Source organism: Homarus americanus, unplaced genomic scaffold, assembly GCF_018991925.1.
Source record: "Homarus americanus isolate GMGI-L3 unplaced genomic scaffold, GMGI_Hamer_2.0 scaffold44110, whole genome shotgun sequence".
Taxonomy (NCBI): Eukaryota; Metazoa; Arthropoda; class Malacostraca; order Decapoda; family Nephropidae; genus Homarus; species Homarus americanus.
In genome coordinates this window covers 291,214-307,589 of record NW_024719061.1, presented here as the reverse complement: position 1 = coordinate 307,589, position 16,376 = coordinate 291,214, and the positions used below count along the sequence as shown (strand labels likewise).

Here is a 16,376-nt window from a genome sequence, read left to right as displayed (position 1 = left end):
TTCTTGTCTCGCGGCGTTTTTGACTCCGTTCTTAGAAGAGGATGTCAACACACCTACGAACTTTTGAGAATCCATCCCTGGGTAACATCTCCCTATGATTTTTTCCTAGTATCTCCCTATAATTCTTACGTTGTCTATCTCCCTATAATTCTTACGTTGTCTATCTCCCTATAATTCTTACGTTGTCTATCTCCCTATAATTCTTACGTTGTCTATCTCCCTATAATTCTTACGTTGTCTATCTCCCTATAATTCTTACGTTGTCGATCTCCCTATAATTCTTACGTCGTCTATCTCCCTATGATTCTTACGTTGTCTATCTCCCTATAATTCTTACGTTGTCTACCTCCCTATAATTCTTACGTCGTCTATCTCCCTATGATTCTTACGTTGTCGATCTCCCTATAATTCTTACGTCGTCTATCTCCCTATGATTCTTACGTTGTCGATCTCCCTATAATTCTTACGTTGTCTATCTCCCTATGATTCTTACGTTGTCGATCTCCCTATAATTCTTACGTTGTCTATCTCCCTATAATTCTTACGTTGTCTACCTCCCTATAATTCTTACGTCGTCTATCTCCCTATGATTCTTACGTTGTCGATCTCCCTATAATTCTTACGTTGTCGATCTCCCTATAATTCTTACGTTGTCTATCTCCCTATTGTGTCATATACCTTCCTCTTATGTTCTCTCTTATCTCCTCAATTTACTTATCTTTCTACATTCTCTCATTTATTCTATATACCTTCGTCCCTGGTATTTATTTCTTGGCTGACCTTTGTATCTACATTTGGCTAGTCATTCCTTTGGCCTTCTATTTATTTCATTCATTCCCCTTTGGCTTATATTTGCTATTCATTCTTTTATTTTGGTTATTCATTTTCCTTTGGTCTATATTTGGCTGTCATTTTAGCTTATATTTGCTATCATTCTCCCTTTGTTATTGTATTATTTCTTCCTTTGTGCTATTTCATGTATTCTCCCCTTATATTTGCTATTCATTCCCCTTTTGTTTATTTTTTCATTCCCCTTTGGTACTATATTTGGTTATTCATTCCCCCTTTGGTACTATATTAGGCTATTCATTCCCCCCTTTGTATATTTTGCTATTCATTTCCTTCCTTTGGTACTATATTTAGCTATTCATTCCTTCCTTTGGTACTATATTTGGTTCATTCCTTCCTTTGGTATATATTTGTATTCATTCCCCCCTTTGGTGCTATATTTGCTTATTCATTTCCTTCCTTGGTACTATATTTGGCTATTCATTCCTTCCTTTGGTACTATATTTGGCTATTCATTCCTTCCTTTGGTACTATATTTGGCTATTCATTCCTTCCTTTGGTGCTATATTTGGCTATTCATTCCCCTTTGGTGCTTTATTTGGCTATTCATTCCCCTTTGGTGCTATATTTGGCTATTCATTCCCTCCTTTGTGCTATATTTGGCTATTCATTCCTTCCTTTGTATATATTTGCTATTCATTCCCTCCTTTGGTTTTTTTTTTCATTCCTTTGGTATATTTGTTGCTATATTTGTTTCATTCCCCTTGCTATATTTGCTATTCATTCCTTCCTTTTGGTACTATATTTGGCTATTCATTCCTTCCTTTGGTACTATATTGGCTATTCATTCCTTCCTTTGTGCTATATTTGGCTATTCATTTCCTTCCTTTGGTGCTATATTTGGCTATTCATTCCTTCCTTTGGTACTTATATTTGGCTATTCATTCCCCTTGGTGCTATTTGTATTCATTTCCCCTTTGGTCTTATTTGTATTTTCCCCTTTGTGCTATATTAGGCTATTCATTCCCCTTTTGGTGCTATATTTGGCTATTCATTCCCCCTTTGGTGCTATATTTGGCTATTCATTCCTTCCTTTGGTACTTTATATTTGTATTCATTTCCTTCCTTTGGTGCTATATTTGGCTATTCATTCCTTCCTTTGGTACTTTATATTTGTATTCATTTCCCCCCTTTGGTACTTTATATTTGGCTATTCATTCCCCCCTTTGGTACTATATTTGGCTTCATTCCCCCTTTGGTACTATATTAGGCTATTCATTTCCTTCCTTTGGTACTATATTTGGCTATTCATTTCCCCCTTTGGTGCTATATTTGGCTATTCATTCCCCCTTTGGTGCTTTATATTAGGCTATTCATTCCTTCCTTTGGTACTATATTTGGCTATTCATTCCCCCCCTTGGTGTATATTTGTATTCATTCCCTTCCATTAGTGCTATATTTGCTATTCATTCCTTCCTTTGGTGCTATATTTGGCTATTCATTCCTTCCTTTGAATTGCTATATTTGTATTCATTCCCCTTTGGTGCTATATTTGGCTATTCATTCCCCCCTTAGCCTATATTTGGCTATTCATTCCCCCCCTTTTATTTGCTTTATTCCTTTGCTTAATATATTCATTCCTTCCTTTGGTACTATATTTTTTATTCCCCTTTGGTGCTTATATTTCTTTTTCATTCCTTCCTTTGTCTATATTTGCTATTCATTCCTTCCTTTATGCTATATTTGGCTATTCATTCCTTCCTTTGGTGCTATATTTAGCTATTCATTCCCTTGTGCTTTATATTTGTATTCATTTCCCCCTTTGGTGCTATATTTGGTTCTTCATTCCCCCTTTGGTACTATATTAGGCTATTCATTCCTTCCTTTGTGCTATATTTGGCTATTCATTTCCCCCTTTGGTACTATATTGGCTATTCATTTCCCCCTTTGGTGCTATATTAGTATTCATTCCTCCTTTGTGCTTTATATTTGCTATTCATTCCCTTTGATTATATATTTGGCTATTCATTCCTCCTTTGGTGCTATATTTGCTATTCATTCCTTCCTTTGAGTGCTATATTTGTATTCATTCCTTCCTTTGGTACTTATATTTGGCTATTCATTCCCCCTTTGGTCTATATTTGGCTATTCATTTCCCCCTTAGCGCTATATTTTATTTTCATTCCCCCCTTAGCTATATTTGGCTATTCATTCCCCCTTGGCACTTATATTTGCTTTATTCATTCCCCTCTTTCGTACTATATGGTGATTCTCCCTCTTTGCCGCTACATCGTCTCTTCCCCTCTTTGATGCTATAATTTATTCCCCATCTTCTCCCTACTCAGTTCCTCTTTTATACACTAGCTCCCCTCTTCACCTCTTTGATACACTAGGCTCCCTCTTCACCTCTTTTATTACACTATCCCCTCTTCTCTCTTTGATACACTTGGCTCCCCTCTTCACCTCTTTGATACACTTGGCTCCCCTCTTCACCTCTTTTGATACACTTGGCTCCCCTCTTCACCTCTTTGATACCTTGGCTCCCTCTTCACCTCTTTGATACACTAGGCTCCCTCTTCACCTCTTTGATACATACTCCTCTTCTCTCTTGACACTAGGCTCCCTCTTCCTCTTGATACACTAGGCTCCCCTCTTCACCTCTTTGATACACTTGGCTCCCCTCTTCACCTCTTTGATACACTAGGCTCCCTCTTCACCTCTTTGATACACTAGGCTCCCCTCTTAACCTCTTTACACTTTGGCTCCCTCTTCCTCTTTTTACATAAACTCCCTCTTCTCTCTTGACACACTGCTCCTCTTCCTCTTTGATACACTGGCTCCCCTCTTCACCTCTTTGATACTAGGCTCCCCTCTTCACCTCTTTGTGCACTCGCTCCCTCTCCTCTTTGTACAGCTCCCCTCTTCACCTCTTTTGATACACTAGGCTCCCCTCTTAACCTCTTTGATACACTTAGCCCTCTTCACCTCTTTGATACACTAGGCTCCCCTCTTCACCTCTTTGATACCTCATCCTCTTCTCCTCTTTGATACACTTGGCTCCCCTCTTCACCTCTTTGATACACTAGGCTCCCTCTTCACCTCTTTGATACACTAGGCTCCCTCTTCACCTCTTTGATACACTAGGCTCCCCTCTTCACCTCTTTGATACCTTGGCTCCCTCTTCCTCTTTGATACACTAGGCTCCCTCTTCTCTCTTGAGACACACTAAACTCCCCTCTTCCTCTTGAATACACTAGGCTTCCCTCTTCTCCTCTTTGATACACTAGGCTCCCTCTTCACCTCTTTGATACATAGCTCCCTCTTCACCTCTTTGATACACTAGCTCCCTCTTAACCTCTTTGATACACTAGGCTCCCCTCTTCACCTCTTTTGTACACTAGGCTCCCTCTTAACCTCTTTGATACCTTTGGCTCCCTCTTCACCTCTTTGATACACTAGCTCCCCTCTTCTCTCTTTGACACACTAGGCTCCCCTCTTCACCTCTTTGATACACTAGGCTCCCCTCTTCTCCTCTTTGACACACTAGGCTCCCCTCTCTTAACCTCTTTGATACACTTTGGCTCCCTCTTCACCTCTTTACACTAGGCTCCCTCTTCTCCTCTTGGACACACTAGGCTCCCTCTTACCTCTTTGATACACTTTGGCTCCCTCTTCCCTCTTTGATACTAGGCTCCCTCTTCTCCTCTTTGATACACTAGGCTCCCCTCTTCACCTCTTTGATACCTTTGGCTCCCTCTTCACCTCTTTGATACTAAGCTCCCTCTTCTCTCTTAGACACACTAGCTCCCCTCTTCACCTCTTGATTTTCGCTCCCCTCTTCACCTCTTTGATACACTTGGCTCCCTCTTCTCCTCTTTGATACACTAGCTCCCTCTTCTCCCTCCCCACACTAGCCCTCTTCTCTCTTGGATCACACTAGGCTCCCCTCTTCACCTCTTTGATACACTAAGCTCCCTCTTCTCCTCTTGATACACTGAGCTCCCTCTTCCTCTTTGTGCACTTTGTCCCCTCTTCTACCTCTTTGATACATAGGCTCCCCTCTTCTCCTCTTTAGACACACACTGGCTCCCTCTTACCTTTGATACTTTGGCTCCCCTCTTCACCTCTTTGATACACTAGGCTCCCTCTTCTCCTCTTGGACACACTAGGCTCCCTCTTCACCTCTTTGATACAAGCTCCCTCTTCTCCTCTTTGACACACTAGGCTCCCCTCTTAACCTCTTTGATACACTTTGGCTCCCCTCTTCACCTCTTTGATACACTAGGCTCCCCTCTTCTCCTCTTTGATACACTAGGCTCCCCTGCCTCTTTGTTCAGCTCCCCTCTTCACCTCTTTGATACACTAGGCTCCTCTTCTCCTCTTAGACACACTAGGCTCCCCTCTTAACCTCTTTGATACACTTTGGCTCCCTCTTCTCCTCTTTGATACACTAGGCTCCCCTCTTCTCTCTTGAACTAGGCTCCCCTCTTACCTCTTTGATACACTTGGCTCCCTCTTCTCCTCTTTGATACACTGGCTCCCTCTTCACCTCTTTGATACTAGGCTCCCTCTTCACCTCTTTGATACACTAGGCTCCCCTCTTCTCCTCTTTGATACACTAGGCTCCCTCTTCCTCTTTGATACACTTGGCTCCCCTCTTCACCTCTTTGATACACTAGGCTCCCTTCTTCTCCTCTTTGATACACTAGGCTCCCTCTTCACCTCTTTGATACACTTGGCTCCCCTCTTCACCTCTTTGATACACTAGACTCCCTCTTCACCTCTTTGATACCTCGCTCCCCTCTTCTCTCTGATACCTCCTCCCTCTTCACCTCTCTTTGATACCTGGCTCCTCTTCTCCTCTTGGACACACTTGGCTCCCCTCTTCCTCTTTATTACACTCGCTCCCCTCTTCTCTCTAATACACTCGCTCCCCTCTTCCTCTTTGATACACTAGCTCCCCTCTTCACCTCTTTGATACCTTAGCTCCCTCTTTCTTCTTTGATACACTAGGCTCCCCTCTTCACCTCTTTGATACACTCGGCTCCCCTCTTCTCTCTGTCCACTCAGCTCCCTCTTCTCCTCTTTGATACACTAGCTCCCTCTTCACCTCTTTGATACTGAGCTCCCCTCTTCACCTCTTTGATACACTAGGCTCCCTCTTCTCCTCTTTGACACACTAGGCTCCCTCTTCACCTCTTTGATACCTTGGCTCCCCTCTTCACCTCTTTGATACACTAGGCTCCCTCTTCACCTCTTTGATACACTCGGCTCCTCTTCTCTTTGATACACTCGGCTCCCCTCTTCACCTCTTTGATACACTAGGCTCCCTCTTCACCTCTTTGATACACTAGGCTCCCTCTTCACCTCTTTGATACTAGACCCTCTTCTCCTCTGAGACACACTAGGCTCCCCTCTTAACCTCTTTGTTACACTAAGCTCCCTCTTCCTCTTTGATACACTCATCCCTCTTCTCCTCTTGGATACACTAGGCTCCCCTCTTCTCTCTTGGATACACTAAACTCCCCTCTTCACCTCTTTGATACACTAGGCTCCCCTCTTCACCTCTTTGATACACTAGAGCTCCCCTCTTCTCCTCTTGGGAACACTGGCTCCCCTCTTCTCCTCTTTGATACACTAGGCTCCCCTCTTCACCTCTTTGATACACTTGGCTCCCTCTTCACCTCTTTGATACACTAGGCTCCCTCTTCACCTCTTTGATACACTAGGCTCCCCTCTTCTCCTCTTGGACACACTAAACTCCCTCTTCTCTTGGACACACTAGCTCCCTCTTAACCTCTTTGATACACTTTGGCTCCCTCTTAACCTCTTAGATACCCCTATAATCATCTATATACCCTCCCTATAATCATCTATATACCGTCCTTTAACCACATATATACCCTCCCTTTAACCACATCTATACCCTCCCTTTAATCATCTATATACCCTCCCTTTAATCATCTTATACCCTCCTTTTCATCTATATCCCTCCCTTTAATCATCTATATACCCCTCCCTTTTAATCATCTCTATACCCTCCCTTTAATCATCTCTATACCCTCCCTTTAATCATCTCTATACCCTCCCTTTAATCATCTATACCTCCTTTAATCATCTATATACCCTCCCTTTAATCATCTATATACCCTCCCTTTAATCATCTATATGCCCTCTCTTTAATCATCTATATACCCTCCCTATAATCATCTATATACCCTCTTTGGTGACAATTATAATCTCCCCCTCAGTCCGCCTTAATATACGAATTCAATGTTTTTTCTATCAATCTAACAAAATAAATAAAAAACGTATATCTTGCCGAGGTGGTATCAAATTTGTATTTTTTTGGGTCTAGTTATCCGAAAGTTCGTATTTTTGGCTTGGTTGTTATCCAAAAGCACGCATTTTTCTCCCCCATTTCCCACTATGCCACACAAACTCTCTATTCACAACCTTCCATTGTTCAGTACCTCCATGTATTAGCAACATCTCTCAAGCCTTCTTTAATTAACCAAACTCTTTTTCTTTCACGTTTTCATCATTAGTCACTTTACAAATCATTCATCATTTTTTTATATCATTACTCTTTATTTTTCTCTCAAAATAATAGTTTCTTTCATTAATCTCCCTTATGACTTTTTTTTTTCGTTTTCATTCAGATATTTTAATTGCGGTTTCTAAGTTAATTATTTCGTAGTCTAGGAATTTTTTTTTTCTTCGCCTTTATATAGTTTTTCATCTATCTGTCTGTCTATCATCCATCCATCCATCCAACCATCTGTCTGTCTATCATCCATCCATCTAACCATTTATATTCCAACCATCTATCATACATCCATCTATCTTTCTATCTTCCAACCATCTATCTATCTTCTAGTCAACTATATGTAATCCATCTATCGATCTGTATCTATCCCTCTATTCACCCACCTACCCATCAATCTAAACCTATTTATCTATCCTTGGCCAATTAACTATAAGTGTGCATTCTTAACCTTTCTCCTTAACTCCACACAAGAGACCAATCTCTTCACTTTTCTTTATATAGCACACTTACACAATCACTTATAACCACACTACACTTAAACCTCGTGTCTAAATAAAGCATATAATTACTTTCTTCATTCCATCTATCTCTTTTTTCCGCCTCCCATTATATAGCTATAGTTTATAAGGTATTTTAGTTCAGCGTTTCATTTATATACCTCTATGATATTTCTGAGTTCCATTTATTAACTATTTCATACTTTATTTTCATGGTATGTTTCCCTCTTTTAACTCCTCGGCAAGCTCCTCCTTAGCTCTCAACTTACATTAGCCAGGTGGACTAACACACTTGACCTGTATAAAGTACCAAGCGTCTTTCTTTATCCGCGAGGCCACCACCAAGGTCTTTACCTTACCAATCCTATTTAGCTCCTACCGTACCATTACTAAGCTTTTATTTTTATGTCTCGCGGCACGTGCTGTACAGGGCACTTGCTAGTCTCTATCTGTCTCTGTTAAGTTTCTAAACGTACAGTTAATTGGGGTAAAAAAAAAATTCCCCTTTTTTTTACTAAAGTTTATTTTACGCTGTACAGTTTCTCCTGCCAAACTTTTGTGTGTGGGTAACAGATGTCGGGGCTGGAGACTTATAATATGGAAGCCAGACAAAATGGCTGCTGAACACGTACAGTACTTCCAAGAATCTAAAACAAATTGTTTTACTCCACATAAGGGTGAATAAAAGCCTCCAGAGGAAAAACATGCCACACCACAAAACCCTTCATGTGGTGACATGTGCAGTGTTATAGTTGTAAGCTTAACTGATACACACACATATTACTTATTATCTCAATAAAATTAATTAATGTATAAATTTTTTTGTTAATTCTTAATCTTTCTTACTGGACAAAACTCTGTTCTAATGTTTATTACAATACAGTGCACGCGAATTCAGTTTAAGCAAAAAAAAAACATCATTGCACCTTGCACACTGTACTATAGTAACTACTGTACGTCTCCGCCCCTTGCGTCAGCATCACCTTCCCGACCCTGCAACAGCAGCACGGTACAAACCCACAGAGGGAAGGAGCGAGTTGCATCATACCCACCACCACAGCACGGGCCAGCCTTCAACACCTGTCGTCCCGGAGGCCTGGTTATCTTTTATTGCAGGTCGTTTAAGATAACACCTACATCCTCACTGAATGTTTTAAACCCAGGCAACATATAAAATGCGATAGCGTGGAATCTTTATTGACATTTGTTTACCTGTATAGGCAACAGTAATTGGTCTGGATTATATTAGCACCATACATGTAGGCTAGCCACGACACACACACACACAGTAAACAGTACCGTACATGTAGACTAACCACGACACACACAATAAACAGTACCGTACATGTAGGCTAACCACGACACACCCAGTACTGAAGGTCACCAGGCCCCGACAACAAGGCTTCAGGAAGGCGCCAGACCCTGAGGCAAACACCGAAGAAAAACAATCACAACCACGACACAAAGACCCATTAAGCCGCGTCCCCTTAACGTTCTCGTCTTGTTAATAAGATGAACGTGGACTACTAATGTGTGGTGCTCCTGGGTAATGTTTAATCTTTCGGGTACCACGTTGAAATACCTCTATACATACATGTACCTGTACCTAATACTGGTGTCTACCTATACTTGTATCTGTGCGTATGACAGCATAATAAACGCGCCATTACATGTATCATCACCCACACTGTCGTCTATGAATAAGTGAAATTAAATGCTTGGGATATGAAATAAACGAAGTAAATACAGTACTTACCACGCGTACATATTTCAGCAGTGGCGGTAAATGATAAAGAGAGAGAACAATAATAATAAAATCATTACAGATGAACAGGTATGTTTACGGAGCCCTTCCTAGAAAACATATTTCCACGTTCTTCCACCCCCCCAGGCGTCAGTTCAGATGTTTACTTAAGCACTAGATATTTTCCTTGTTTACTTGGCATCTATTTCGAGGGGAGGACTAATTCAGCTGAGGGCTACTGAAGCGAGTATACTGTGACGGTTTAGAGAGTATTAATGACTTCCTCGTTACCTGTTGCTGACTGAAAGCTACTGAAGCACGACTCACTGGGCGTTTCAGAAGTACTTGTATATTTACTGAAACATACCGAAGGAAAGACATAACATTTCAATATGCACTAAAAGATTCCCTTAAAGTGTGTGCCGAGGCTCACACACTTGACGCTACAGTCTACAGAGCGAATTTTTATGAGATTCTGAAAGAAGAAAACAAGGAAGGTCGTGTCTCCAAACGTGATGGCCTTCTAGACAAGACGACAAGAACCGGGCGGATCATGAGAGCATTGACGATTACAGATCTCCGGATATGAGTCGCCGAGACGCTAATGCCGTACAGGAAGAGTATCATCTGGGTATACAGGTGTACAAACTTAAGCCAGACCGAACACAAGTATGTGACTCCCCTTCAAAATACATACATAAAATAAAGATGATCCGACCATCAACTTATTGTTTGCTGGAACAACAGAGGAAAGATGTGAGCAAGATCAAGCCCAATTTCTTCCCAGTTACGAGCAACAATACACGAGAACACCTCCACCAATTAACCCCAACACAAGTGAGAGAGCTGGCGTCAAAAATTCACAGGCACAGAAAAAACCCGCTAGACTATTATTTGTGGAGACAATCATAGCCTCGGTCTGCACTCACACGAGCCAAGCGATTCATGGCCCAAGGTTCACACGCTCAAGTGAGCTAACCCCTCCCCCTCCCCTCTCTCTCAGTCCTCGCTATACGCCATTTGTCTTCATACAAGTATACGCATCGACTTAATACTCTTTTGTTATAAGCGACAAAGGTTCATTTAAGCAGTTATTAAATACGCTTTTCATACTCGCGACTGTGTTTATATGAGCTTCATTTACTGTACAGGTGACTTTATATACCACCCACTAACAATGGTTTTGTTCAACACGTCGAAACAACACTCATTTGTTGCAGGTGCCTTCACACACACGGCTAGTGATAGAGCTTTCGTTCAATATCTTCATCAAATCAAGACCTACAGGTAGATATACTTTAGTTACACGTGACTGTAAGCCAGCATGCACCCACTACAAACAGTACCTCCATTAGAATGCGTTTAGACAACTACTGGACGCTTGGGTTACACTAAACTGTGTTCATTTGCACAATTAATGGATAGACTTGGCTTTGTTATATGGCATCATAGTCGCACCTACGTGATAATGTTACTATCAACGGTGTTCACATACTCACCAACTGGAGACTCGTTAACCTATACAGTATACCGGTACGTAAAACTCTTAAATTAGTTTGTCTTCACTTAAGAAACAGGATACGCTTTCCTAGTGGTGGGGTTCATGTAAACATTCAATAAACACAATTTCCTTCGGTCTCGTTGTTTTCAATGTAAGTTTCCATTCTTAACTTTGGTTCATGACTCAAGCTCGTCCAGTGATACAACAAATGTAAATAAAATAAAGCTGAGTTAACACATACGTCCTCCAAATCCAGTGTCATGCTAGTACTGTATAATATCTCACCGTATCTAATTTCCCCAGCACCCACACTTTCCTATACGCAACTCTTTAAGACACCAAGGGGCGACTTTGTTCACTAAATTACCCAGTAGCTACGCATCTTTCCTCTATCTGCCTTTATATACGCACCTCCTAACTTATTCTTCATATACGCATCTTTCATTACAGACAGACCTCCAAGACCCAACTAGTACAGACCTCCAAGACCCTACTAATACAGACCTCCAAGACCCAACTAGTACAGACCTCCAAGACCCAACTAGTACAGGCTTATAAGACCCTATTAGTACAGACCTCCAAGACCCTATTAGTACAGACCTCCAAGACCCAACTAGTACAGACTTATAAGATCCTACTAGTACAGACCTCCAAGACCCTATTAGTACAGACCTCCAAGACCCAACTAGTACAGACCTCCAAGACCCAACTAGTACAGGCTTATAAGATGCTACTAGTCCAGACCTCCAAGACCCTATTAGTACAGACCTCCAAGATCCTACCAGCACAGGCTTATAAGATCCTACTAGTACAGACCTCCAAGACCCTACTAGTACAGACCTCCAAGACCCAACTAGTACAGACCTCCAAGATCCTACTAGCACAGGCTTATAAAAAGACATACCTTACCTTTGTTCGACACCACCAAATGCTGACCCACGTTGCCTCATCTTCCCCAGCTACCCCTTGTAATATATCTCTCTTCCGTGTAAATACCTCTTGACACCATAATATAATACATTGCAATAAGCTCCTTCAACGTAAACCAGTACTTTGCACAACTTATCTTCATTTAAGCATCTCCCACCCAACAATATCTCTTCATATACGCACCTCTTAAGTTACCTACCTCCAGCAAAACTCGGGGTGTTGATATACATGCTTACTCAAAATACTGTAAGTAGACCCATTCATTATAATTACTTAGGGGTTTTAATGTCTACACTACATGGCTGGGATCTTTAATATATTACCAGTAGTTTATATAATGCTCTCGACCTTATGATGTATAATGTAATATAGCTACATAATTTCTTTAAGTATTAGGTATATATATATATATATAATGTTTTCATAATACACACACACACTTGAATCCAGGCTGTCATGGCAAAGACATCCCACATACCTACAGCATTCATTCATAGTAAATGTTTATGTGTGCTTATTCCAGATACGCCCCTGTTGTGTACCAATAATCACCACCCATGCAACATACCAGCTTATATCAACTCATGATTAAACACCCTAATGCTACCTCCGGGGGGGGGGGGGTTAGGTTATTGTTACGGTGTTCAATCAGGTGGAGTGTATTCTCTAGGTGACCTTACGCATCATGAAAAAAAAATCAATATACGACTGAAATATATGCGTTATATATGTTCATTCACTCTTGATACACGGTGAGCGTCTGCTATACATTATTACAACCTTTAATAGTACACACTGGACAATATACGCATGTTTCCCCAAAGACATCGCGAGTTTGCACATGTTTTGACACACACACACACACCCCCTCCAACAATCTATCTTCATAAATGTAACTCCGACAACAGGTGATAATTTACTTACATCCTTAAGATACGCCTGTGTCCTGTACAATTATCTTGATATATTTATGCATCTTCCCAACAATCTGTCTTCATATACGCACCTATGAAACCAAATGATAATTTACTTGAGCTTCTCTAATACCCTGTGTTCTGTACAATTAGTCTTGATATACGCACCTTCCCCTGAACCATCCGTCTTCATATACGCCGCTGTAGGATACCCTCGTCAGCTCGCTACTAACACAAGATAAACTTGACACTCTTGCCTCATTACCCCCACACAACCCTCCACCAGCACACCTATCAACAACCATAAATCACCCGGGCTGTAACCGACGCCATAACTGTGGTATTATACAACCCTGATTCACCTTGGCGCTCCTGATTTACTCACAAAGCCACCCGGAGTTTACCTCAGTTACGCTTGGTTCATCTTCTTGTTGATGAATTTGTAGCTGTGTTAGTCAACATGGCGTTCTGACACTTTTCTACGTGTTGCTCGAAAATGCAAGAACACAAGACAATCTGTGAACATTTCAGGAGAACCAGAAGAGTTGTTTAATCATATACTGTACCTGGTCAAACAGGCTGTAATAAATATGCTGGCCTGGACCTGGTGGCGGCAAACAGCAACAGTATTGTCATCAAGGACGCTTGGTTTGACAGAAAAACAGGCCTCGGAATCAAGGCCAGGTCGAAAGCCCGTAGTGTGACGACGACTCACCATCACCGTACATTCGTTATGTGACAACTTCATATATACAACACTCACATCGTAGAGAACATCCCGACACATTACCCTCTGGCAATTCATGTGTGAGGACGTCGTGGCTACACGTACTGTCTATTAGGTTGACACGTGATGTAATTTTCTACTATTAAATTCACCTGAACACTGTTACACACATACTAATTTTGAAATTCACTAAGTTTAAATTGTTATTAAACCTTAATTATTTGTCCTAAACAGCGTCCTTGAATCACTTGCGAGAAGATACAATTGTCTAAACCTGAACTAATGTCTAGTAATAAACGAACAAATGAACCCCCAGATGTACACGAGTCTTCCCCCTCACTCCTCTCATCCATACAAGCCGTGATGAAGACGTCAGAGAAGAAGAGGGAGATGTCATCCACGGCAATAAAGGTGATTTAGCCAACACAAGCGTAATATTATCATTACTACACAGATGAGGACTGACGCAACAGCTCCCTGAATGAAGGGCTTAATGGAAGGGGTACAAGTGGAAAGAGGAGGAGGAAGCCTGAGTCGCAGTGAGGAAAAGAGACGAAGGATGAGGATGATGGAGGAAGGATACAATGGAGGGAAGAGACGATGAAGGGTTGAGGAGGGAGAAGACGATGGAGGATTGAGGAGACAATGAAGTGGTTGAGGGAAGGATAGAGACGACGGAGGGTTGAGGGGAGGAGACGAAGAGTCGTGGGGAGAAAGGGGGCGGGTTACGCTACCATCAGTAACTCCAGACTTGAATGAAATCATCGTTTACCGTTGCATGCAAATACACTGTTCAGCTAAACGTTGCCATAACACAAGAGGCACTTCTTACCACAAACGAAGGGAGTCGCCAGTAACTTAAAAAATATTCAATCTCGGTATCACATGGTGGAATACACGTGGCATCAATGTATGGTATAAGAATATGGTTTGCTACAAACTACTGTAATGCACGGGGTTTATTTATCTTTAGTGGTGTCTGTATACTGTCGTCAGTTTGTAATCAGTGTCTATAGCTATATGTTTAAACAGTTAAGATGTATATAAAAAAACTGTACAAAGTCTTACTACAAAGAGGAACCAAGATGGGCATATGCCATATATATCGGTTCCCTACGAAATGTTCAACTAAGAATAATTGGTAACCTGGACAAAATCTGCACATTGAAGAAAGATAACGACATACTAGACAGCGAGACTTCTCATTCAATATGTAGTCGGGAGATTTATTAAGAAACCTCCTATGCGTCCTGCACAATTAGTCAATATCCCATCAAGGGAAGATGAACCAGGCGAATGTCGTAAGGGAGGAGGATCACATAATCAATAATCTTTCGAGGGGTGAGCAACTACTCGGTATTCAAATCGTGGAAGAATAAATGCTAACGTATCCTGACTTACAGTTCAATTCACCAACATCCACTCTACAGGGAACACGTTTTGACATCATAATGTGGGAAGATAAACAGGACAGTGTCATTCCTGCCATTGACATGTAAGCAGTATCTTGTCGTATACAATCAATGACGTTCCAAACACTCTAATAGAATCATAAAACAGAGAATGCTGTTTTTGAGGGACATTAATGTGCAAAGGATGAGTCAATGGATCTTACTTGATAGATACTTTGACGAGCACGACTGTATTTACAATCGTGGGCACAAACAAAACTCTAAAGTACTGGAAGGCATGTATAAAGATTCCTTTATCAACTTGACAGGCCTCTGCTTGAGAAAAAATCACAGTAGTAGTGTTGGCCTCATGACATGTCCAATTTATACGTATACAACACATCAATGCAAAGTAAACATCTCTCAAGCAGTAGGGTTCAAGAAGCAAAAACTCGTACATATTTCCCATTCTGAACCTTTGAAAGCTCTCTCTTACAGACACATTTCAAGAATACATCATCTCACCACCATTCTCTCCCACACCCACACATCAATCATACCTAACCTTGCTCAAGGCAACAATATTTCCTCCTATCACACACATGTAGCGACAACTGGTGTTACCGGGTGTGGAAGCCGCTACACACGCACGCACTGGAGGGGAACGCATGCGCTACCTACCTCTCCTCGAAGGCCTCTAGCAGGCGCACGTCCAAGATGTTTTCAATCGGCTCCCATGTGTTGTGTCTGAAACACAACATACAGCAGCGTTAGATCCCTGTCAGAGGGCATACGTGAGGTTTTTGACATTTATATATGAACAAAATGGATGTCAATGATTTACTTACTTGTTAGACCAGCCCTTCCATTTGACCAAATACTCCACACGTCCCTGCAACGGAAACCAAAACAAATGAGTTGAGTCGCTTAGTACCGCGTTATTTTTCACTTTTCATTAGTATTTCAGGCGTTTTACTCTTAATAAACTACACGTACCCTCCTCACTCTTTTCTTCTGTATGCATTCTGCGGCATAAACCCTATCACCCACTAAAGAAAGCTCCATGATGTATCACTCGGGGATGAACGAGTACGTCCTCTCCCCACCACAATTTCACTCAAACTGAGGAGTTTCTGGCGCCTTCGCCGCAAACCGCTCGAGTACTACGTCACGGCAGGGCTGCCAACACTTGAAAACTCATCGGGCGTATTTCAGTTCCCAAATATTTTATAACTATTTCCCCAATAATTTGAATGTTATTGTACTAAATTGTAATAATATGCAATCCAAACTTCGAATTGGCATATAATATCATCGTATACTTGGCTACTTG

The 16,376-nt window shown here is 41.4% G+C and overlaps 1 protein-coding gene across 1 annotated transcript in view; it reads right to left on the bottom strand.

Moving 5' to 3' along the window:
* The window catches only part of LOC121859901 (chromobox protein homolog 2-like), a 101,131-nt gene extending 84,977 nt beyond the window's left edge, over positions 1–16,154 (bottom strand). The window contains exons 1-3 of the mRNA XM_042356859.1: positions 16,040–16,154; positions 15,892–15,935; positions 15,725–15,790 (exon numbers count right to left, since the gene is read on the bottom strand). Of these exons, the coding sequence (XP_042212793.1) occupies positions 15,725–15,790; positions 15,892–15,935; positions 16,040–16,108 (179 nt within the window). The 5' untranslated portion in view covers positions 16,109–16,154. The remainder of the gene's footprint in view (positions 1–15,724; positions 15,791–15,891; positions 15,936–16,039) is intronic.
* Between the last annotated feature and the right edge of the window lie 222 nt (positions 16,155–16,376).